Genomic DNA, 25,371 nt, shown 5'->3' with positions numbered 1-25,371 from the left:
TATCTTTAGTATTACTGAAGTGCTGTTATGAGCCTCATGATGTTTACAGCCATTTCTAAAGCTTCATTGTGAAAATGTTAAATCTTAGCTATCACTTTACTTTCAAGTGTCCCTTTCTGGGATGCTCTGACTCACAGTTGCAGACTCCTTTCTTTGGTGCCTGCTGGAATTTCTCTCATTTGTATTTATCTCTCCCTCCCCCCACCCCCACCCCCCCGTCACCGTTTTCTTAATCATTAAGATTTCTAAGTTCAAGTAAGATGTGATCAGTTTGTTTATGATGAACTGTGAGATTATTTTTTAAAAGAAAACATTTAGTAATATATTCAACAATGTACTAATAGTCAAAGGTGGGCTAATTAAATCTGTACAATGGGAGTAATCATAGCTATTGTATAGGGTTCTGGGGAAAAAATCCTGGTTTACAGAAAAATCTTATTTTTTTAAAAAAAATTCTGATCTGAGGGTATGCTTTCTTCCAAGTTAATAGTGACATCAATGCATATACCGACAAAAGAACAAGACCAGACCTTTTGCCAATTTTCTATAGCAGTCTAAATTCATCTGTGCTGTTTAAGAGAAAAGCAAGGTAGTGTCATATTACTTCCATAAGAGTTGCTGCAGGCTGGAAGAATGTGTTGTCCTTATGTTGGATTCCCTGTTTCAGGTCCTATATTATTATTTATAAATTTCAAACACTAGAAGAGGTAGCCATGTTGTGAACAGCAAAGAGTCTTGAGAAATTTTGAAGACTGACAGATTTATTGTAACAGAAGCTTTCATGGGCATGTCACCAGAAGCATGTGATTTTAAAGCTTCCATCTTTTAAATTTCCACACAGAAATGGGCCAAAGCATAATTCTGAAACCCTTTCTTACTCCTAATGAAAAAGGTACCTAGGAAAAATTGACATGTTAACCAGTACCTTGGCACAACTCTTTCATTAATACCCAATTTAGAACATGTAAATCTTATTTGAACCAAAAGTGTCCCATATAAAAAACATAAATGAAATCAAGGGCTGATTGTGGCCCAAGCCCATCAATATATATTTTTTCATTACACAGGATTCATGGCATATTTCCCAACAATAAGATTTTCTCATGAAGAGAAATTTCTCTTCACTGTCAGCTTCTGAAACATTGTGAAATTTAGTTTACAATTTAGTGAGGTTAGAAGCAAAATAGTAGCTAACTACACGGAGCAAACTCGTAGACATTTTGTAGAGCTCTATGACAGCAAACATTATTTACATGTCATTTTAGTTATTCGTGAAGATGAGAATGTGCAGTTTAAACAAAAAGCAAGCGTAATTATCCTCGGCATAAGCTCCTTTTGGCAGTAAATCATGGGCTGTATCATGATTTTGAAGAACATGAATCATGGACTTTAACTTATCTATTGAAATGCCCTTGCTAAATCTCTTTTCTGAAAGAAAATACTGAGGAAAACTGAAGTTGCAAAGTAACAATGTTTTACAAAGGACAGGTTGAAAGCTGATCTCAGAGACCTCGCTATTTTCTGTCAGAGAGGTTTGTATATCCTGGTTTAATGTGAGGATGAAGAAAACCTATACCTCTAAACAGTGGCATAGAAGAAGAAAAACTGGCAAGTGTTGAAGGCAAGTAACAAAGCGACAGCATCTGAAATTCCCTTTTTAAAGCCGTTACTAAGGCCCTTGTCTCTTGTGCATCCTGTCAGGCTAGATGTGAGGACAAACATGAGATATCGGTCAGCTCCACAAACTGTGGGGAGAAAACTTACAGAGTTTCCCCCAAGGGTTACATTTGATCTGTCCAACATTGATTATTTGAGTTCTAGCTTCTTATAAGCGGCTCCCCACAACAATGACAAGTGATATATTACAAGCGTTACTCTATCGCCCTCTAGGGGTATAAATGCTTGCTCAGTATTTCTCAAGCTCTTGTCAGTATTGTGGCCATGAACTACAGAATTTTAAGGCTTCACAAGTTTTTGATGTAAACCTTCTGCAATTGGCCAATCAACCTATCTTCTTCAAAGCCAATTTAGAAGAAGAAATAGACTCAATGAGAAAATTACTATGGGAATGATAGGAGAACCTAGGAAATGAAATGATGCATTCAAGTAATTTGCAGCAGACTGAGAGGGTCAGCATTAGGTTATAAGAACACAGTAGAAATACAGTAACAGGCTGCACTAATTTAAAATTATCACTGATATATATGGCTCACATGGATAATTCTTTTTAAAAATGGATTAAAGTTGGATAAATCTTTTAAGCAGTTCCTAAAATGGAAAACAATCAGGTAAAATTGAAATTGAGGTTTGTAGAATTTGTTTTACAATTGTATGGAGCAAAGACTCCAGAACTCCCTTCTTCGGGTATTCACATTTTGAGCGGAAAAATTCAAGTCCTGTAGCACCTTTAAGACCAACACAATTTTCCTAGGCATAAACTTTTGTGAGCCAAGGTTCACTTGGTCAGATACCAGAACTATATCTGATGAGGTGACCTTTGACGCATGATAGTCTACACTATGAAAATTTTTACTGTTCTTTAGGGTGCTTCTGAACTCTAGTGGATCCCTAGCAGTGAAACAAAGACAAGTTGGTTAGGGGGATCTACTACCCTAGTATGCAATGAGTGGTATTTGTCAACGTGGGTCCTGTCAGCTACACAACAAGCATCTTTGGTGAAAGACTGAGGAGGAGTAAGCAAGAAAGAGCCAGTGAGAAAGTCAGGGAAGATTCCTGTGGTTTTCATCCAGAAAGTTAGGTAGATATAGCCGATCGTGTGGGTTTCCATCACAGTGCTTGGTACTGTTCCTCCAAAGAAGTTGTTTGCAATTCCATGAGGAAAGAACATTCAAATAGGCTTACTGGGGTGTTGTGTGGTTTCCGAGCTGTATGGCTGAGTTCCAGTAACATTTTCTCCTGACATTTCACCTGCATCTGTGGCTGGCATCTTCAGATGATCCTCTGAAGATGCCAGCCACAGATGAAGGCAAAACTTCAGGAGAAAATGCTACTAGAACAGGGGTCTGCAACCTGCGGCTCTCCAGATGTTCATGGGCTACAAATCCCATCAGCCCCTGCCAGTATGGCCAATTGGCCTTGCTGGCAGGGGGCTGATGGGAATTGTAGTCCATGAACATCTGGAGAGCAGCAGGTTGCAGTCCCCTGTACTAGAACATGGCCATACAGTCCGGAAACCACACAACACCCCAGTGATTCTGGCCGTGAAAGCCTTCAACAATAAATAGGATTACTATGCAGCCATGAAAGAAGGTAAGCATCTAAGATAGCCAAGAGGCATGGCCACTTTCCCAAGCCATGTCCTGACATAATCCTGACAGAAACACAGAACATTCAAATAATTTTATTGGCTCAAAGAGTTATTCAAATACTCGGATACCTTTTTGTGTTATCAAAACCCTAACATTTTCCAGTTTCTCTTGTCTGAGAATGATAACAACACGTCCAAGTGTCAGTACCCAAACATGCATATTCACCATACTGATACAAGGAGTGCAATCTGGACATTCTGCCATTCAGAAGAGGAAGAAGAATCTCCCATCAGGCCTACCTGGATCCTAAAGGGGGGAGGAAGACTCACCTGGCAGTTCACAATCAACTATAGTTAAATTCTGTGAGATCCCCCCCCCATTTGTTGCCCTCTTTCTTGTGCAACATTCCAAGTTGCCTTGCAGGTACAGTCCAACTGCTGGGTTGCAACTGAAGCTGCATGAGCAGACCTTTCTGTGACTTTTTCCCCAGACAGTTCCATCCTCCTCAAAACATTGGGAGCATTTGTATTCTTATGTTGCTGTACCGCCAGTTAGCTCATGGTTGTAATCTATCTATCCTGTTTCAGTTCATCCACCAATCCTACCCCACAGCCCACCCAAGAGATTCTGGTTGCTTCAACAATATGTATTTTTATTGCTTCCAACTGTGAAAGAACACTTACTGATGGAAGACACTAATCCACACGTTAGATATGTCAACCACAAGAACGAAGTGAGGCTTGTCCTAAACATGTGTAGAGGAGACTAAAGCTCGTTATACTGAAGGCTAATCTAAGCCTGTAGATGCAATACATCATGGCGGAGTGGGGAGCAATCTTAATTCTCTCCTCCTTTGTTCCTCAGAGCCATCCTATGAAATATGTAAGGACATAAGAAGAGCCATGCTGGATCAGACCAAAGGACCATCAAGGCCTTTTCCACATAAGCCATTTAGAACATTTCCAGACCAATAATAAAATGTCCTCCAATTATCCCCACTAGTGCCAAAAATGTTTCATTTACTTTTAAATTCATCATTTCTAAAACACCTTTTACAACATCCCCCCCCCCCCCCCGGGAAACATTTCTGAGACATCTTACCTTGCTGTATGGTCATACTTGGAATGTTTTACATTTCCTGACAAAAAGCTGAGTCATCATTTTCCCTCACGGTTTCCCTGTGCCCCCTCAGAGCCTGGCCCACCTCTTTTTTGTGTCCCTTGCCTTGCTCCATTCCCCCTTGCCTCTTCATTTCCTCACTCGAAGTCTAACCTGCTACTTTTTCCTGTTCTTGATCTCGTTTCTTTCCCTCTTGCCTCTTCATTTCCTAGTATGTTTTTTTTAAAAAAAAACCTTTTTTGTCACATCAACGAAGCAACAAAACATTTCAACAAGTAAAGCAATGAAGTAATGCACCAGCAGAGTATTGTTTCAACGAATAAGCAAAAAATAAAATCAGAAAAAATACTCTGGCCATGAAACATTTCAAGGAGTGAGTGCAGATTAACTTTGTGGTAAACAGTGGAAACCAATACTGGGTAAATGAAGTGTGTGGAAAAGGCCCAAGTCCAGCATTCTGTTCACAGAGTGGCCAACCATCTGCCTCTAAAAAGCCCGCAGGCAGGATGGCTACAGCAGCATCCTAAGGTATGTTAGATGGAGAATGTGTGACTGGCCCATACTTTTCCAGTGACCTTCATGGCAGAGAGAGACTTTGAACCTGAGCCTCACTGGTCGTACTGCAACTATTAAGCCACAAGGCTCTGATTTGAAGGGGGTTCTTTAACTTCAAAACAAGCCTCTGAACTCATATTCTTTTTTTCACTCCCCTTTCAATCAAGAGGGGTTGTGTTTCTTTTAAAACATGAGATTATATAACTCGTGGAGCCAGTGCTGAAAAAAGGGGGTACTACTTAGTATTCATCTACTAGTGGAAGCATTTTCTAGCCTTTCTGGACCTTGACTTGAAAAGGCACTGCTTAGCTATAGTGCAAAGCTGCTCAGCTTTTGTTTCTTCACACAGAATTACAGTGGATCAGGCAGTTTCAGTCAGTGAGCTGCCCCCTGTGTAACCCAGGCACTTGGGGAAATCAAGCCAAAGCTTTCTTCAAGGACCTGTTTATTTAACTGTCTAGTGTAGCAAGATTGAAGCAGTTTGAACAGTCTTAACAACGGAAGCAACAACTCAGTTCAATCAATCCATCATTAAACAAAGCAGTCAATGGTTCTGCAAGGTCCAGCTTCAATGCCTACATTTGCTGTCCTTACCATTATTGTAAACACTGCTTTCCTATTGGAAACAGCTGAAATAGAAATCCTTCCTCTTTAAAGCCATGAGATGCAATGTTCCTGGATAATTTTGCACCTTCATTACTCCTGCAGATCAAGTGCCTCCATCTTGGAGAAGACCCTTGAGTTGGGAAGCAGCTCAGCAGTATAGCAATCTGCCTGGCATGCAGAAGGTCCCATGTTCAATCCTTGGCACCCCCAGTAAAAAGGACCAGTAAGTAGATGGTGTGAAAGACCTCTGAAACCTTGAGTCACTGCCTGTCAGAATAAACAATATTGACCAGTGGTTGACTTTGTAGAAGGCAATTGCATGTGCTCAAACATGCAATGCAAACATGGTGCATAAGCCACTGTCGTAGGACATACAGAAGACTGAAACCAGTCTACATTAGTTAAAAATGCCCAATTATGGGAGGAAACCCTCTAGCGAGAAAGCATATATTTCAACATGGCAAAGAATATTGAAATTTCTGGCTTTGAACCAGGCATCTCTAAATATGATTAACCCAAATGGTCAGTGTAAATATATTGCAATTTTTTAAAAAACCACTTTTTTAGATTTATAGCCTGTGAAGTAAATAAATATGAAAAATAAAGATAGGATTAGAGATATGGAGGTCAGCTATGATGTAACTGTTGCTACCTCAACCACAGGCCTGGCAAAAATTTCCATTTTACAGGCCCTGAGGAAATGAAAGCATAAACTATGAGACTTTTTAATATTATAGGAATGGACAGATATAAGTACTACTAGGAAACTGCAGCAAGAGCACAACCACAGTTATTACTATAGAGTCTTCCTGAAAGAGCTTTAATTGGCATTGTCTTCCTTATTAAACAAGTGGGAAGTTTGCAGAAGACAGCTCATAAAATATGAAAACAGAACAAGCAAATGAGACAATGAATGGCTCACTAGATGTCATTTCATGATCATGGAAAGCACAAGCAGGTACACTCAATTCTGGCCAGATTTCATAACCTGCCACTTATATCCATTCTCTTAGCTAGGGTAATACACTGCAGATATGTCTGTTGTGTTTACACTGGTGCGTCTCAGGATGCACCATGATACATAAGGTGAAGTCTTGCCCCTTTATATATGGGGCACATGGCAACTATTAATGCTCCCTAGCGTACAACCAGGTGTTGTACAACATGGTGTTTTATAGAAATGCAGCTCTTTGTATTTTATGGTACTATATCATGGCAAAAATATAATAGAAATATTGGTCACATCTAGTGTAAATTGGCCATAAGTCTGAGCAGAGAGTTGCATTCCATATGCAGGTGAATTCTCATTACAGAACAAGCATCTGTCCTAAGCACCCCTGATTTTATGGAGGAACTATTTCACATATTAGCATGTCCAACAGAAAATTAATGTTATCACTTAGCTTAGCCCAACCATGCAAGCATTTCTCTTGCCTTGTATACTCATACTGCAAAACTCATCCAGCGTCAGTTTCAGCACACACAGACTTTGGTGCATACTTTCTCTGATATTGTAGGTTGGGATGAATTCCAATACCTAGCCTTATTTACTGCAGGTAGACTACAGCGCATAAGGAGCTTGTGATTGGCTGGGAGCGAAAAGCAGAGTTCTAAAGGCTGTGTGAAGAGATTTTGAGGGAAGTTCTGATCAGAGTGAAGCTTATGAGAGTCGTGGTATTCTGAGAGCAAGAGAGAGGAAATCGACTTTCTGAGGGATAGCTGCAAGTCCTTCTCTTTGAAGCAACATATGGGCCAGATATATCTTCTTCTTCTTCTTCTTTTATGTTACAGTTCTCATTTAATAGAAAAATATAGTGGAGAGATTGTCTTGAAATCAGTGTAATAAGAAACTGTTTTGGAATACTTACCCGAGGGTAAAGTGAAAGTCTTCCAAACTAATAGAAAGACAAACTAAATATTGTGTCACCTATACATTTGTGTATATTTCTCTGCATAAGCAACTGAATGTAACATCTTGAAGGAAGGAAGCTAATTACCTCATCTAGAGTGTAAAAAACTGTGAAGAAAGGTACAGCAACAACTTATAAAAAATAACACAGAAATAATAATGCAACTATCATTGCAATCAAGGCTGTTATTAAGGGAATTGTTTGATTCATACATGTTTTGTGGATTTTTTGTATGGTGGAAGGTTTTGTATGTTTATACTGTTCTAGATTATTAAGGCACCTTTATTACTTTTTCACTTCACTAAGTAAATGGTTAGCTTAACACAGGAGTGTCGATGATAGTAGCAGTAGGACTGGCGGTGGTTTCATTACCAATTGTTATCAACATAAACAGGTCCCCCACGCATAAGTCAGCTTGCTATTCTCCCATGTGGGACTTGCACAGTGGCCATAAAAACTTGGTTGCACTCAACCGTAACTAACCTTTGAATGGTTATCTGTGCAGTCACCCATCCCCCTCTCCAGTTCCAATGTGAGCTCTCTGCCAGAAGCTGGAACTCACTACTTCTCCACCAGTGGTTTCCAGGAAATTAGGCACTCCTCTCCCGCCCTTGTGTGAAGTAGCACAAGGGGAAAGCCTCAGAATTCGAGGAGACTCAACAAACTATTTGTGACGAGCCTGTGCACTGACCACAATAAACTGTCCCTTTTATGGCAAAGCTGAGAGAGAGAGAGAGAGAGAGAGAGAGAGAGAGAGAGAGAGAGAGAAATTACTGCCTCACTTTTTTTCATTGCTGGACTAACCTAAGTAGATGTCAGGATGGTATTAGAATCTGTTGCATAACATGGATATCTCTGGCCTGTGCTAGGATTTAAAGCTGCATTAGCATCTTATTAAGAAATCATCTTTTAAATGTTCATCTTCCAGATGGTCATCAGTAACTGCTCACACTTCTTCAAACTTTCAGAAAAATCATTAATGGTTTATATTCTTTTAACATTTGTCATGAAAGAAGTTGGAATGGAGTGCCAGCAGAATATTGTTTAAACAATTATTCCAGTTTTTGCTCTAAAAGCATTAAGAAGAGAAATAAGCTGGCTTTTAATATTAAGCAGCTTATTTAGGTCTCTCAGTTCTGGAGACAGAGCAGTTCAAAACTAATTAGATTGACAGAAGCGGTGATTCCATTACAAGAGTTCTAGAAGCAAAAGGTTTTCGGAAACAAAAAAAAACATTAAATGTTTACATTTAAGAGAATTTAACACCCTGTATACAGTCACCAATTATTTCACATTTAAAGCACAAAAAAATCACACAATGGTATTGTGGTATTCCAAAATTCAGTCATCACAAACAACGTGGAAACAATTGCCTAGGATTTCAGAGAAATATGGTTTTGTCTTATAGGAGCAGGGCATAACAGAGGAATTAGTGTGTGTGTAAAGTGCCACTGAATTGCACCAACATAGCAACCCTAGGAAAGTGCTTCAAAGGCAAATGAGAAGCAAAGGACGTTTGCCATTACCTTCCTCTGCAGAATCTCCTCGGTGGTCTTCCTTCCAAGTAATGACTCTGCTTAGCTTCTGAGATTTGATGAGACCGGGATACATCATGCCACCTTCCCCTCCATCTAGGAATAGCTATGTTACATCAAATCAGTGGCTCATTTCATCCAGCTCCCTGTTTCCTACAGTGGCCACAAGGAAGAGCCCTCATCTCTGACTGCTCTTTAACATTCACATTTCTGAACCCAGTGGCCCCATTTAGCTATCATTGCTTATACCATAAATCCATTCCATCCCCTTGTAAAATTCATCCCAGTCAGGGGCTGTCACCAAGCCTTTGGGCAGCAAGTTCCACGGGTGAAGTCCCAGCGGTGCAAATCAGTACTTTCTCTTGACAACCTTATGGCCGGTCAATTCCACAGGTTGTCCCTGTGTACTAGTATGAGAAAAATTTCATTGTCCTCTCTCGCTATGCCATGCATAATTTTGGAGATGTCTTTTTTGTCATGTCTGAATCACCTATTTTCTAAACTGAAGAGCTCCAGATAACTTTGCCTTCCCTGTTCAATGGTAAGTTGTCAAAACCTGGGGTAGTTTTTCTAGCCCTTGCCTGTTCTCTTCAATATCCTTTTGAGATGCAGCAACCAGAGCTTCATGGTATTCCAGATGGGGCCATCCTTGTATAAAGGCATTATTATAGTGGAGTTTTATTCTCATTCTTTTTCCTGATGATCCCTAGCATGAAATTGGTCTTTTTTTAAAAAAAAAAATGCTGCTACAAATCAAGTCAATGTTTGCAGAAAGATATTCCCTTCAGCCTCAAGGTCTTTTTTCTTGGTTGGATATGGCTAATTCAGATCCTACCAGTGTATATGTGAAATTAGGACTTTTTGCTCCAGCACACATTACACTATGCCCTTATGTTGAATTTCATTTTGTTGCTCATTGAAGAAGTTATTTTGGAGCTCCTTACAATCCATTCTTGTTTTCACCATCCTGAACACCTGGGTATCATCTGCAAACTTTTCTACCTTACTGTTACCTGCCATGTCCAGATTATTTAGAATTAAACAAAAATTGTCCCTACACAGCAGAGAAGTGGGAGTTTCCAGGGGTCACATCCTTAACAGCAGAAACTATACATTTATTTCCACTCTCTAGTTCTTATTAACCCATAACCAATCTGTTAACAAACTTTTGTTCTGTTTTTCCATGATTATTGAGCTTACACAGAAGTCTCGGAGAAGGCATCTTGTAATACAGATTGACTGGAGTGGGTCATATGGACCACGTCACTCCAGTCTTGTTCTACTTACACTGGTTTCTAATTCACTGCTGGTTTCTAATTCACTGCTGGGCTCAATTCAAGGTCCTTGTATTGACCTTTAAAGTCCTGAATGACCTGGGACCAACATACCTTAAGGATCACCTTCTTCCATATGAACCTCCCTGCTCACTGTGGTCATCCTTGGAGACCCTGCTACATTTGCCCTCACCATCTGAGACTGTCTGAGAATGTGCAGAAACTGTGACCCTTAAGCATTAGGAGTGGAAACACTGAAACAAAAAGGCATCACAAAGGCCTTTTAGAACAAAATGAGGATGCACCGTAAAGAAATTCTGCACTATGCACTGATCTGGCAAGACTGATAGAGATGCTGTGTTACATGGCAAAGCAGCTTCAAGAACTGCAAAAACAAAGATGAACAGCCCTAGCACACATACTTAATATGCTGTGATCTGTCTTACACACACACAGCAGGTGGCCATTCTGCAGGTGTATATTTAAGCTGATTCCACTGAGAAATATTTGGGGCAAATCTGCAAGACAGAGATCCCCTTCAGCAATAGCACACACATAAGGCATCCCTTAATGTGCAATAATCAAGAAAGAAACCTATATGCATCAATTTGTTCTGTCGCTAACCTTATTTCAGCTATTGCTATTCACTACACAGCACCCAGAAGCAATGTCTTTGTTTTAGACAGTTCATGGAACCCCACAAACCAGCTTCTTCCCTCACTGCTGCTTTGAAATGGTTCTTGCTTTGAAGGCACTATCCACACAACAGTTTCCATTTCACAAGGTCGATTAGTTTCAGAAAAGCTTTGCATGGAAGTTTTTTAAAATAATGTCTCCACTTTTCCACATTTCTGTTTGTCTGAAATGGTGGTGACGACTCAAAGAGCGATAAAATACAGAAGTTGTTCGCTGCTGAAATTCAGATTGAGAAGTATAAACTGGCTGATAAAGTACAAAACCCTACTAAAATAAAGTAGGGCTTGCCACTGTGGATTGGATTGTGCATCATAGCTCAGGGGATCTCAGTCAACTCACAGTCTGGGTTTCGTTCAAAACAAATGATTCAGATGTTACTAGAAAATGAAAAAGATAGATGTTTGTGTTCATCTTCATTTTTCTCAACTTTTTCTCAACGTCATCTTTCTCAACTTTGGGCATGGGATTTCACTTGGTCGCATCTTCAAGTGCAGTCTCCCTCTCTCTCTCACACACACAAAGCTACTTTATATTGAGTCAAAGCACAGGCTTATCAAAATCATTTACAGCAGCTCTGTGAGGTCTTTCACATCACCTGCCATCAGATCCTTTTAACTGGAGATGTTGGAGACTGAACCTGGTACTTTCTGCATGCACGGCAGATATTTTTCCACTCAGCTGAAGCACCCACCCCACGCTGTACATTTACATGTATTAGAAACTCACAGAAGCGGAGAGACTTTGAAGAATAAAACATTGAAAATATGTATTCTTTCACAGTAGCAAGGTGCATGAAGTCAAATTACTAACCAGCCTCTAAAGTTCCTAAAGGGAACTATATGCTAGGAGCCCCTGGGTATCATATTGCAGAATCTAATGGATGAAAATAAGAGAAAAGAGCCAATTTCTGAAGTATTTGGTTGAATTAAGCTATCTGAGGTAATCCGTTGAGTTGAGCTATCTCAACTCATCTCCTTTCGGCCTCTGGAGGGGCGGCAGGGCGGGGGATGGAGAGGATTTCCACTTCTATTATCTACTGCAATCTATTTTTATCATCTGGCCTGACATTGAAATGCCATCGTTTTCAATATTATACTGTTATTTACATTTTTAAATGTTTTAAGGCTTGTATAATCTTTTTATGTTGTGACCCACCCTGAGCCCTGTGGGGATATGGCAGGATATAAATTGAATAAATAAATAAATGGATAACCTATGACTATTTCCTCAACAAGACAAAGACCAGTCCCTATATGAGGCTCCAAGTTATTCCATATTTGGGGCCATTCTACCTATCATTAAAGTGAATATTTTAAACCTGTGTGGCCAAAGTTTAAAAGTAAAGCACACACAACTTCATGAGGTTACCAGGACCTATTTCAAGGGCATACCATATTTCTCTATCCAGGAGCTTTTCCCAAGGAAAGGGATGGCTGTAGGAAAGACAATAGATGTAATACAGCTTTCTCAAACATAGGGCTCATACATCGTAGTAATTTACGCAGCCTTTCAGTGTCACCAACAAGGCTAAGGGAGAATGCAGGTTGTCGGTGTGGTTTCTGAAAATGTCAGCACCACACAGGCTGAACATATCTGTACTGAAGATGCTAATTTTTGAGCTATTTCTCCCAGTACACTCAATGCACTTACAACCCAGCTTGAAGAGATAACAAATCATGTACACAACCCCTGGTTTTCTCAATCTGCCTATTTAAGTGTTAACTCTAAGAAATATGGATCTTAAAAAGCAATTATCACCTTGTCTTTTGTCTAGAAATTACTTGAGATGTCTGTCAAATGCTTCCCTTGCAAAAACATTTTTGTCTTAATGGCCCATCTGTACCTTTGAAGTGAAACTCTGCAAGTTTAGACTCTAATTTTATAAAGGAACAACAGCTGGACAGTATTTTTTTTAGCATATTAAGTTAAATTAAGCTTCAAAGGGAATATCCCCCATATTCACCTGGTTGTGGCAAGCCTGGTTAACATTGGCTGGTTCTCAATTAGCTTTAAATTAATTGGACACCTTGAAACTGATTAGGCAAATACCCCCAAAACTTTTTGTAAGTGCCTCCTATGCTGGCCATCCCTGCATGGTAGGCTACCTTGGCCTCCTAGTGGCTCGGCTGCTCTTAGGTGAAATAAGACATAACTCTGGCTTCTATTTACAGGCTCTGTATAAAAGAGGGTGCCAGGTCTTCCAGCAGTGAGAAACCTCCGATACTTTACTCCTTGAGGCTCTATAAGTATTTTTGTGGTTGTTAGTATAAACTGACTCCATAGCAAATTTCACTTTTCTATATGGCTTTTATAGGTCAGGAGTCCTGCCCTCCAATATACCTTGTTACCAGAAAACAGAGAAGGGGTGATATTGAGAAGTGGCATAGACATTGGGGTTGCAATGAAGTGTGTGTGCAAAGTCTCTTGACTTAAAACAGCAGGACTACTAAGCAAGTCCTCCTTCATCCTGTGTAAAGACTGTACGCACATGCAAAGTCCTAGAAGCCAGGAAAGTATGCCATGATTAGAATACTACAATACATGCTCAGCAAACTGTTGCTTATATAATCAGTGGCAGCATCAAACAGCTATAGAGCTACTTCAATTGCACCCACTGACAGTTAAGCCAAGACACAGCAATTGAAAACTGCAGTTCATATACCACCCATAGTTCAAAATAATGGCCACACAAAATGATTTACAAAAAGACAATTTATTTTCAATGTAAAAAACACATTACACTTCATTGTAATTGTCCCAATTTCTACATTCCAGAGCCGTGCTGAACGTATTTCTTTAAACACTTCCAGAATAGTACCTAAAATCCCTCTCTGAAAAACAAAAATGCTTCCCATCCTTCAAGCAAGTTCTCTTTAAAAACATACCCGACTCATGTCCCAAGTGCCATGAATTGCCAACTGTGAGCTGGAACCACGAAAAGAGACATACTAGAATCGTTGGAAGCCCTTAGAACTCTTGACTCTTGATTCCATGATTGCAAATCTGAAAATATTGCTGACCACATAACTGAATCCCATGTAACTTTCTCTCTGAAGACACACCAGAGTAAGTTAAGACCAAACAGAGAAAAATTGTCTGAAGACAGAAGTTCTACTGTTAAAAAGGAGGACAGTATAAAATTGGCACAATTGGAGACTGCTGGAGTGTTACTACTTAAGGTACAGTTTAGTACAAGGCCGGCAGAATCGCCTCAAATCAGAGGGAACATCTATGTAATGTATTCGCCAAGTAATTCTCTCTACAAGCAAAGTGACTTTTCCGATGGTCAAGGAGGGGCAGGCTACAACATGACAAACAGGAGCCCTGCTATGAAAGGCAAGGAATCCCTGAACCAAAATAACCCTGAGTTTCCTTCCATAGAGAGACAATGTCAGTGCGCAACAGCTACGTGAGGGAACTTAAGCCTTTTTCAACACCACAGCAGCCATGCTGGATCAAACCAATGGTTTACCTAGTCCAGCAACCCTTTTCACACAGTGGCCAACCAGATGCCTCTGAAAGGCTCAGTGACGAGAGCACGAGGGCCAAAGCCTTCCCTTCCTGTGGTCCTCAGAACTGATATTTAGATGGTTATTGCCTTGGATTAGAAGATGCAGAGTTCCATTAAGTCATTGTGGCTCCAAGTCATTGATTCCTTCATGATTCGCTTTTAAAGCCGACTAAAGCTAGTGGCCAGCTATTCAAATACATCATGTGGCAGTGAATTCCACAAGACAATCACTTTTGAGTGAAGTAGGACTTCAGAACTCAATTATTGCATTTAAACTGTGTTTCTGTTTCTTCTTAAAACATTTAAGAACAGAAAGTCACAGGGCATGAAAACATGCAATATAGGGCAGTTTGTGCTTCAGATCATTGTTTTTTCTCTACTTCCTAAAAAATTTGGTCTGACAATGTAGTAAAAGCCCCTAAAGCAATGGTTCCCAACCTGGGGTATGTGGACCTCCAGGAGGACATGCCAGAGCATTTGGGGGTTATGTGAAAAAAATTACGTAATGGGTTTGCTAATATGAGGGTACAATTTTAGGAAAATGGGTTGCCATAGAGTACACAACTGAAAAATGGTTGGGAACCACTGCCCTAACATATTAGTTCATCATATAAAATGTTAAGACATGTGATTTACCCAGATGGGTGAGATATCAAATGAACAGTATAAGCAGATTGGGGCAAATCAAGACAGCTTGTAATGGGGAAGCCTACCAAATTGGTCTACTGCTGTCAGCCAACCAATACTGTTCCTTCTGTATAACTCCAACCATACTGACTCTGTGCAATTTACAAGTTTTTCAGGTTTCCAGAGAGTTTTGACCTGCTGTCAAGGTCAGTGCTATTTCAGGACCCTCAGTTGCATATCCCCAAAGAAATATAGGTTTTAAGCCCACTGGATAACAAAAATCATCTGAAATTTACTCTTCAATTTCACAAAGTAAGGAAAAAATGGTTACCTGCTTTCTTCTCAAATTTTCAGTCACTGACTCGAATCACATGATCTTATGCCAAATATTGTGTGTAAAATGTCTACATGTTGACTTATTGCTTATAAATACTGGTTGTGCTGGAAGGCGCTGCCTTAAATCACAGTTAAATCACAGGGGCTGCTTGGAGATTATGGACTGTAAAGTATGAGGAAAACAAGATCTTGGTCTCTCTACTGGAACAGCAAGGAGCCCCATGGTAAGTAACTGCCAGTCCTAGGCAGTAGGCAATGAACATACTGCAATGTTGTACTGTGGCATACATGAAGAAACATCTAGGAAGAGGGCATTCTTTCCTATACGAATCCATTCCCTTCCTTACCCTGAGTAACAACTGTGGATTGCTGACCCATTGCTCCAGCATTAAACTCCATTTGGTGATTTCAATGTCAATGGTGTGTGCAAATCATTTGATAGCTTGCTGTGTATCTAGTCACCTGTTCGTTGACCTACGGGGTCCCTGTGATGATACACCTTGCTCATGTGACTCACCTCCTCCCCAATCAAACTGTTTAGAACAGGAGGATTCATGCTCAGTTCTAGATTTTCTAGGTCCTTTAGTTACATGGTCCTATGATGCATGTAAGAATCTTTAGCATACTCCATCCTAGATATAAAGTGGCCGTTACACAAAATTCATTAGCACAGTAAGCAGAAGTGGAAAATCTGACAGCAGATGGTTGGAATAATTAGGGCAAAGAGACTCAAACACCTCTAACTGGAATAACAATGCTGGGCACTATATAAGGTACAGTGAAATGGGACACTGCAAAAAGAGGATTGTAGTGCTGTTGGATATTGGAAGAAATAGCCTTCAAGGCTGCTAAACAAGCACCATTTAAAAAACCAAGCAATCATCCCAGGGCTAACTTGGAATGAACTCCCACCAGTAAAAGGGGATTTTAACCCATAAATTATGCCCAGGGCACTGAAGCATTGATTGCTTTCTCTAGAGATTACAGCTAGGAGATACACAGAAGCCCTTCCCATTCCATCTTCCAAAACCACCGTTGCACCAACAGTAAAAAGAGATCTCAAAAGCAAATCCTGGTAGTGAATCTTGCCTAAAAGTCTGGTAGAAGAACACTGTGAACAGTTAACCTGAAAGGAAGATCCCCACATAAGTGCTATTGGAAGACGAGCTGAAGGCTGACAAACATGGCGTGCGCTCTCAACGTGAAACGGGTAGAAAAGGAGCAGCTCCTAAGTCCAGGACGAGACCAGACAATTTTGTTACTGGGGCATTTTGATGCAACACACTCAAGCTGCAGAGCAGGCTCAGGCCTGCCAAAAATCCTTCCCTAAATGAATGCATCCACCTCTCGTCATTATGCTTAGTCCATCTCCATAGACATCAGCCGGCGTCTCTCTCTCCTGGTTTCTTGAACGTCCTTCTTGCAACACCAGCGGGAACTGCAGTAGCCAATCAGGCAGGATAAGAGTCCAATGAGTGTGGCCAGGCCGATGCCAATCAGCAGTGGAAATTTGAAAGCATTCAGAACTGAGAGTATAGATGAGGGAGAGGGAAAAAAGAATAGTAGTAGTTAGGGTGAACATTTTTTTACTGATTATGTGCAGATTAGAAACATTCTCTTTGTAAAACATGTTATTTACGTATTAGTCCCTTTCAGATATTACAAGCACGTGTACTGGGAATATCTGCAATTAGGGTTGCCAATTTCCAAGTAGTCGCTGGAGATATCCTGGGATTAAAACTGATATCCAGCTAATACAGACCACCTGGGGCGTTTTCCCACTCACCATGCGAACTCAAGTTCGACCTATGTTCAACCCAAGTGCTCCCCACATCTGCTGAGTTCGACGTAGGTTCATCCTGCTCTGCTCCGTTCTGCCATTAAATTTTCGAATCCATCACGATGGTGAGGTGAACCGACGAAGCTAGGTTGAACTCAAGAAAAACCGACGGAGTGGGAAACGTTCGTCGGGTCGATTCGCCCGAAGTCGAAAGCCAATCACGAGGCTTAGTGTTTTGGCATGCGCCAGAACGGAAGACTTCGCGCCCGGGTAACAGTGTAACACTACGCATCATGCGCCAGTGATGAAAGCGGTAGATTGGACGCACGCATTTTCGTAGCAAACCGAAATGGCAACGTAATTTTTTTTTTTTTAAAGGGACGCGACGTTACGCAAGATTCCCCGCCACGAACGCAGCAGCCAATCAGATATGACGAGTGAATGATGAGTCGAGGTGATCCCGCCCTCTGAACTCGGCTCCGGCAGGACCACCTTGGCTGCTGTGGGAAGCAACGAAGGGATTAACACAGGTCGACTCTTTCAGCCTCATGAGTCGACACTATTCTACTCTCGAGTGGAAAAACGCCCCTGGAGAAAATGGTCATTTTGGAAGGTGGACTCTATGTCATTATACTCCACTTAAGTTCATCCCATCTCCAATCCCCACCCTCCTGAGGCTCCACCCTTAATATCTCCAGGGTATTTCCCAATCTGGAACTGGCAATTCTACTTGCAATGCTCTTGATACATGCAGTTGCCATTTTGTGTAAATGCAGCAATGCACAGATTTTCCTTCCATGTACAGCTTTGGAACACATGAAGAGATTCCTCATGGGTAGTAAAGCTGTATACACAGGGGGAAATTTCCACATTGCCCTATTCATACAAACTGGTGACTGCACAAATTGGGAGAATCACAGATAACATACACTCAAGTTAGTGGGCTCCTGGTATTCATAGTCGCAATGTTGAAAAGGGCTAAAATCTATTCTATTTGCTTCTTATTTTACTCTTACCTGAAAGAAAGAAGGCAAAGAGATTCAATAGCTGTTTCATGTTCAGTCCAGGAATGCTGGATTAATCCAGTATATTCAGTACAGTATTAGTCAGCAATTCTTATCTATGGTTACATAGAACCCCTACTTCTTATCCTGAATGTTAAAACAGTGTTTGAAGAAGGAAGGTTTCAGTTGAGCAACTGGACAGTCATCTAATTTCCATTTAAAAGTCACTTGGAGGCAACTAAGCAAGCAATATAACCACCACAGAGTGTTGATCTAGCACCATGAAGAGCCAGTTCGAAGAACAGAGTTGTCTCACATGATAATCTGTTTCAAAAACAGGAATTAAAATGCCCCAGACTTTCCATGCCCAGTATGATTACAGGCTGGTTATGCAACTGAAATGGCCTTTCTTGTATTTTTATCGCTTTGCAACAAATAGTTTTGTAAAATGGGGGAAGACATGATTCTTAGAATTCCAGCAACAACCCATATTCCAACAACTGTTCCTATTTTTTTTAATGGTGCGACATTTTGTACTCTGATATCAGTAGATAAACCATATACTGACTTTTAAATAAGGTGCTTGAAGGGACTGATGTGTTGATCATCTTTCAGTGACAAATTCTGCTCTTGGTTAGAATACAACCAACATCTGAGCAATCCTTACCATCCATTTTCACTGTCACAAAGATGGGCTTGGATCTGACCTCCATCTCCTGTTGCCAAACACCTGCAGCTGACCGCAACCATGGAATTACCACACAGTAATGGTTTCCAAAGTCTTGATCCTCACAGCCATGAATCCTGAACTGAAACTCTAGGGGGGCAATTCTTGCCAAACTGACATCACTACTCCCGTTTCTTCTGGCCTGGGTTGCAATTCCTTTCCGATCCAAGGAAGCAAGGAAAACAGGGGGTCCATCCATTGCATAAGAGCGCACAGCAAACCACGAGACATCAAAGGACATATCATCTGAAATTGAAAGCACAGAGCATGATAAGGATATGGCATATCAAAAGCAACATCAGTAAGAACAGGGCCTCTTACAGAAGTACACAATGAGAGAAGTACAGAGATTCCTCTTGCCTTACACAGTGATGGAGTTACAGAACTGCAGTCTTAACTCATCTAGCAACCTATGGTTTCTAATTTGTGGCTCTTTTAAGCAAGAATTTTAAGCTTGTCACATGCAAGATAAATATTAAGGAGTTCCATTTGCAACAATTAGTTATTCTGCCACTGAAATAAGAGAATTGCACAAGGAACCCAAAGATCCTTTCTAACCCCCAGTATTAGCATATACATACTTCCCCCAATAAGCATTCGTCATCATCCCTATTTCTTCTTTTTTCTACCCTCATCACCTGACTTGAACTACTTTGGGCATTTATTTTGAAAACGTGTATGTTGCATCTCTAGAGATCTACTACTTCCACAACATCCTGTCAGATCCCATAACCCTCAACATTTCTCTGGTATTCTTGCACTTTCTGGTTCGTGCGTGCGTGCGTGCGTGTGTGTGGCATTGCTCTGGCATCTTGTACTTAAACTTGCCCCTTGCAAACTCAGTGTTCATTCCATTAAGTCAGGGGTGTCAAACTTGCAGCCCTCCAGATGTTCATGAACTACAATTCCCATCAGTCCCTCCCAACATGAGCATTGGCTATACTGGCAAGGGCTGATGGGAATTGTAGTTCATGAACAACTGGAGGGCCGCGAGTTTGACACCTGTGCATTAAGTCATATGTTACTGCTGCATCCTACCAACTTAAACATTCATATTTTTGCATTAACATTGCTATGCTTCCCAAACCCACAGTATCACTTTTCTGCTCCCTAGCTATGTTTTCTCAACACCTCAAATATACTTTGAAGTCATGGTTAACAATACCTAATAAGGTATCGTAATGCGTTACAGGAAGTTGCAATATGATTAGCAATTGACTGTTTGGCCTCACGTGGAAAAGGATTTTCATTCAAGTGGTCTCATCTCTGTCGATCAGACCTCACTGAATGAAGGCTTAGATCACAGTCACTTCCTTTGGACACAATATAAATGGGGGCTTAAGCATGTGGCAATATTACATGTACTGTGTGCTATACTTTATTCAAAAATGGAAGTTACCCCTGGCAAAACTGCAGAGTTTTAAGTGTGTGGAGGGGGAATATTCTGGTCCAAAGGCCTGCTAGTCAAGATTACATTGCAAAACCCAGGGAACTTAAAAGAGCATTTGTTGCAGTTACTTTTTAATTTGTCATAATAATCGGAGCTACAGGCACTCTACATGAATGAATAATCATCTGAGGTCTGGGCAAGCGAGTGAGTGTGTGTGTGTGCATCCTTGAATGACTCCCTGCAAAATGACAAACTTCTGTTACTTGCACACCAAGAAACTAATAACGACATTTCCTTAACACAGAAGCAGTTCAAGCATAAACATAAATTTGCTACAGGCACTAATACAATCAACATCGTAAGGTTCATTTCCCAGTATACCCTACTCCTAATTTAGACCACATTTTATCTATAAATGTAATGCAGTTATACATCTTTAGGAACAAATGCCTTACACCAATTTCACTAAGGGGCTATCATTTCAAATATCTTTGCTGCGCCTTCTACCTCTAACACTGGCTGACAGGTAGTCACAGTCCATCAGTATATCCTCTATTCTTCTGGGCAATGTGCAAGATTATGCTGAATCCATTAGCAGATCTGCACTTTTAACCTCATTAGACTGGTAGTCGTGGATGCAGTTTAATCATTGCAACTGTCTTTCGGCGAATATCCTTGCGCCCCACCCCCACAGTTGAGAGCTATTATATATTAGGAGGACCAAAAGACATAACGCCTCCAGCATCTGTCAGAGTCCAACTAAGAGCAAAAGCTTATCCTCACTATCTGTGAGCAAAATGGGTGTGTTCACACTAGATAGAAGGGCTCTATAGTTGCCTCAGACCAGTCTTATCAGAAATCTCAACAAAGCATCACATTTCCAAAACATTAACCAGACTGGTGACAGGTGTTTACGTGTGAACTTTCTTGGGCACATCTGTGTCCAAGTGAACAGGAGGCATGCAATCATATGCTAGCAAAAACAAATATGTTACCATAAGACTGCTTAGCTTAGCATCCATCACCAGTTCTCTGTACCAGAAGTTCATGTGTGTAGTAAGTTATATTTATGCTGTTTCCCCGAAAATAAGACCTACCCCGAAAATAAGTCCTAGCATGATTTTTCAGATTTTTTTTTTTGGGGGGGGGGGGATGCTTGAAATATAAGCCCTACTCCAAAAATAAGCCCTAGTTACAGATTCCCCGGCGCAGCTGATCTGGTTACATGGGAGGGGGGGGGGGGCGAAATCATGAAAAAAAATAAGACATCCCCTGAAAATAAGCCCCAACGCATCTTTTGGAGCAAAAATTAATATAAGACCCTGACGTATTTTCGGGGAAACATGGTACCAGGCCTATCTGGCTGCACAGCTACATTTAAAAAATAAATTAAAATAAATCCCTAAAAATTTCCCCATGCTGGGGAACAGATGTTCTTGAAAGGCAACATGGTCAAAATATAAGGATGGTTTGGGACCTATGCTGTTCTCCGAAGGTGCCTCCATTTACTACACAAACCAATACTTTTAATGGTCTTCTGCACAAACAGCCTCTGACTTAGACGTTCTTTTGAAATAATGAGATACTGCAATTCATCATGAAGCAATGTACTGATTGCCACAGTTGCCCCTCATCTGTACCCTTCTGCAGTCTTCTTCTGCCAGCTGGTGAAGATTTTGTTCCATTTGGCATTCCCCTTTGTGATCCCTACTTCCTGCCTTTTTGGAATAGTTTTTACTGTATTTTATTGTGGTGTATGCGTATTTTAATTTGGATTTAAAGAGCTTTTAAAAATCTGGTAGCTGCCTTGGTGGCCCTGATGAGGGCAGTAAGGTGGAGTAAAATTTTTGTAACATAAAGAAATACAAGTGGAGACCTGCAAATACTTGGGGGTGTGTGTGTCTCATTTTCCCCTTCCGCCGCTATGTCTTCTTTCCCTTTTCTGAATGTCCCACAGAGTCTTTCCCTTTTTTCTTAATTTTGTCCCTTCCATTCTCCAGCCAACCCAGGGCCGGAGTGAGGGGGAACTGCGTGTGCCCCGAACCCCTGCCATGTCCAGGAATACCCCCAGAACACCATGTCTTGGCCACGCCCCCGCACTGGCGCTACACCATTGAGCCAACCTACATTTTATCTGTCCCTGTTCTCAGCTTTGCCTTCCCTGGCAGCCTCTCCCCAGGAAAACTAAGGTTCTGCTGTGTGACACCTTCTGAGCTGGGCAAAGTTGCATTGGAGGGAACTGGGGTTGAAATGCAGGACCTTGAGCTTGTTTGGAGATTCTAGCAGGAGAATGCAGCTATCATATATCCTTGTCTGAAGATTGGTACACTCCTTCTATCTGGGATGGTTGTCCTCTTCCACCGAGCGTGCAACTTCAGGAGATATGCACATGGAATGGTGAAGGAACCCTGACGATCAACGTGGTGACAGATGTCACAGCAAGATCATGCTCATATCAGGAGGTACATCATATTCCTCTATATTCCTCCTCACACTATTTTCTCTTTCCCTATTCCTGGTAAGCCTCATATCCTCATCTCTCTTTGCTTCCTTTCCTCCTCCACACCCACCAAATAACCACCATTTATCTGTATCCTTCAGCTGTATTTATTCCTGATTTACTTCATCACATCCTGCCTTTTTCCGCAATGAGAACTCAAAGCAGCTTACATCATTTAATTCTCACAACAACCTGTGAAGTAGGTTAGGCTGAATGTGACTTGCTCAAAGTCACTGAGTGAGCCCTCACAGCAGAGTGAGGTTTCAAACCTGTTCTCCCGGATCAAACCACTATGCTACATTGTTTTGCAGTGAGTGGCTGCTGTTGAACAGCAGGAAGCAGTTGAGCCTGCATGAGTCATGCAAGTTGGGTGGTAGCAAGTTGACCATTGGTTGCGGGTGGGCCTGGCCCAAGGAAGTCCCGTCTCAAAGACCACAACAGCCCTAAAAAGGGCCCTGCACCCTGCCTTTTACTGACAGAAACTAAGCCGGGAATGCTTGCAAAACTGTTATGTTGCTTAGCAACAGGTGCCAGGACAATCTGTTTGTAAAGTTACAGGTGCTTCATTTATCATTCTGAGCTGTTTTTAAACATCCCAATTTTTTAAATAAAAAGACTTCATAGGGTAGCCTAATTCATCCTGCTGTCCTTACATCTGGTATAGATGGAAAGCCAATCACACTACATATGCAATAGGATTTTTAAGTCACATGGACAACCAGCCAGTGTTACAGTCTGATATCTGAGATATCCAGCAGATGGGTACTATCCATCTAGATGTAAATGGGTTAACAGAATCTATGGCCAGGGGGATGGAAGTGTCCCAGATACCTTACTCCCAACCCCTAAAGCCATTCATTACCTACATATCTATCCACTTCATTTCAAGCTTTGTATTTCTGACTAACTCAATCCAATTATACCAGAAGATTGCAGGAGAATTAACTCAGAGAAGATGAGCATCTCTTAGTGCATTACCTCTCGACAACAATTAAGATCTCCCCCCCCCCCAACAGCTAAGAATCCAGATTTTTAAGCAGGGTTTACAGCTGCTTTCTAGCCATTTGTATTCAAAGCTTCCTCTCCTCCACTCATGAAGGTAATATCCAAACTTACGGGCTCTTGCTGTCGTTCTACAATTCTAAATAAATTTTGCATTGTGGGATAATATTAACCAATAAATTTAAGTGAGTATATAGAGAGTGCAATAAGCAAGACAATATATCCACAAAGAATCTATATGAGGCAGAAGGTAGAAAGGCCATTGAGAGCCCTTTGTTTTTAAAATTTCCTGAAGGGATCATGCTGGAGTATAATTGGTTTCATTCTTATATTTCATGGGGGCTTTCACATGGCTCTGCCTCTCTACATTTTGTGATGCCACTACATAAATTAGATTATCAAAGATCAGTGATGATTTCAGCACGGACAAGAAGCAGCAGTCAATCATTCGTATTTCACTGTTCCTCTAATTGTTAAGGTGGGGCGGGGAAGATAACCTGTTGAGAACAGGCAAGCAGACACACCCAGGCCCAACTGCTTCCTACTATTCAACATCAGCCCCTAAAGCCAGTATTGTCTAGTGGTTAGGGTTCTAGACTAAGATCAGAGAGATCCAGGTTCAATTCCCCATTCTGCCATGGAAACTCACTGGGTAACCTTTGGCCAATTACACATTCTCAGCATAACCTGAGAATGTTTCCAAGACATAAGGTTTGAACATTGGGAAAATCTGTGGTAAGCTGCGCATGCAGAAAAGGCCTAAGTTAGCAGTTCCACAATGCTGCATGGAAATAACGACCAGCAGAGCTTCTAGCTCAGCCTTTCAAAGCCTTGGGGTACTGTTAGGTCTTGGAACCTTAAGCCAATAAAAGGACTCTGTGGTATTGATCAGTAGCGTTTATTGATGAGCCATCGAAGCGCCAAAGCTTGGCAAAGCCAGTTCTGACAAACCTTGCCATCCCCTTTATCCCTGTTGCAAGTCCCCCTTCCTGCTGTGTGAAAAACAGTTCCTGGAGCTGTGTGAAAAACAGTTCCTGGAGCTGAGGCGCCCCAAGGTCAGCAACAGATAGTGGAAGAGAGCCACCTAGCTTCCTGCCCCACGAGATAACAGATGTAACTCTTTTTCTCATGGGACCAGGGTGTCAGGGAAGCCTAGTTATCTACAAAGTAGGTGAAGCCATAAAGTAAAGATCAAGGAAAGTATGCCCCAGATGGCAGTGGTTGCATATATCTTTTAGCAGCATTGGTTTGTTGTTTTAAGCAGTTACATTGAGTTAGGAACACATTTCAATCACATAAATACTATTCCCCTGACAGGTACATACAAAGGACCAAGAAGACAGCTTGAGGCAATAGCGCATATATGACATCTCAGCTTTGCTGGCAAATGACACGTGAGCAAGAGTCCAATCCTTACCTAGCAGTTCCTCATACTATGTGGGTTTTTTCAGTTTTTTTTGTTTGCAGCAATGACTAAAGTTTAAGATGTGTCCAGCCTAGTTCTCTTGCCACCTTTTTCTATCATTTTTA

General features: G+C 41.1%; 1 protein-coding gene across 3 annotated transcripts in view; it reads right to left on the bottom strand.

Moving 5' to 3' along the window:
* Positions 1-13,661: 13,661 nt before the first annotated feature.
* The window catches only part of PTGFRN (prostaglandin F2 receptor inhibitor), a 131,736-nt gene continuing 120,026 nt past the window's right edge, over positions 13,662-25,371 (bottom strand). For all 3 annotated transcript variants that reach the window (XM_048493955.1, XM_048493953.1, XM_048493954.1), the window contains 2 exons: positions 18,890-19,195; positions 13,662-16,964 (listed from right to left, as the gene is read on the bottom strand). In XM_048493955.1, coding sequence (XP_048349912.1) covers positions 16,798-16,964; positions 18,890-19,195 — 473 coding nt within the window. In that variant the 3' untranslated portion in view covers positions 13,662-16,797. The remainder of the gene's footprint in view (positions 16,965-18,889; positions 19,196-25,371) is intronic.

The sequence above is a fragment of the Sphaerodactylus townsendi genome, linkage group LG04, assembly GCF_021028975.2.
Source record: "Sphaerodactylus townsendi isolate TG3544 linkage group LG04, MPM_Stown_v2.3, whole genome shotgun sequence".
Classification (NCBI taxonomy): Eukaryota; Metazoa; Chordata; class Lepidosauria; order Squamata; family Sphaerodactylidae; genus Sphaerodactylus; species Sphaerodactylus townsendi.
Note: the sequence above shows the minus strand (reverse complement) of the source record. Positions and strands in the feature narration are given on the sequence as shown.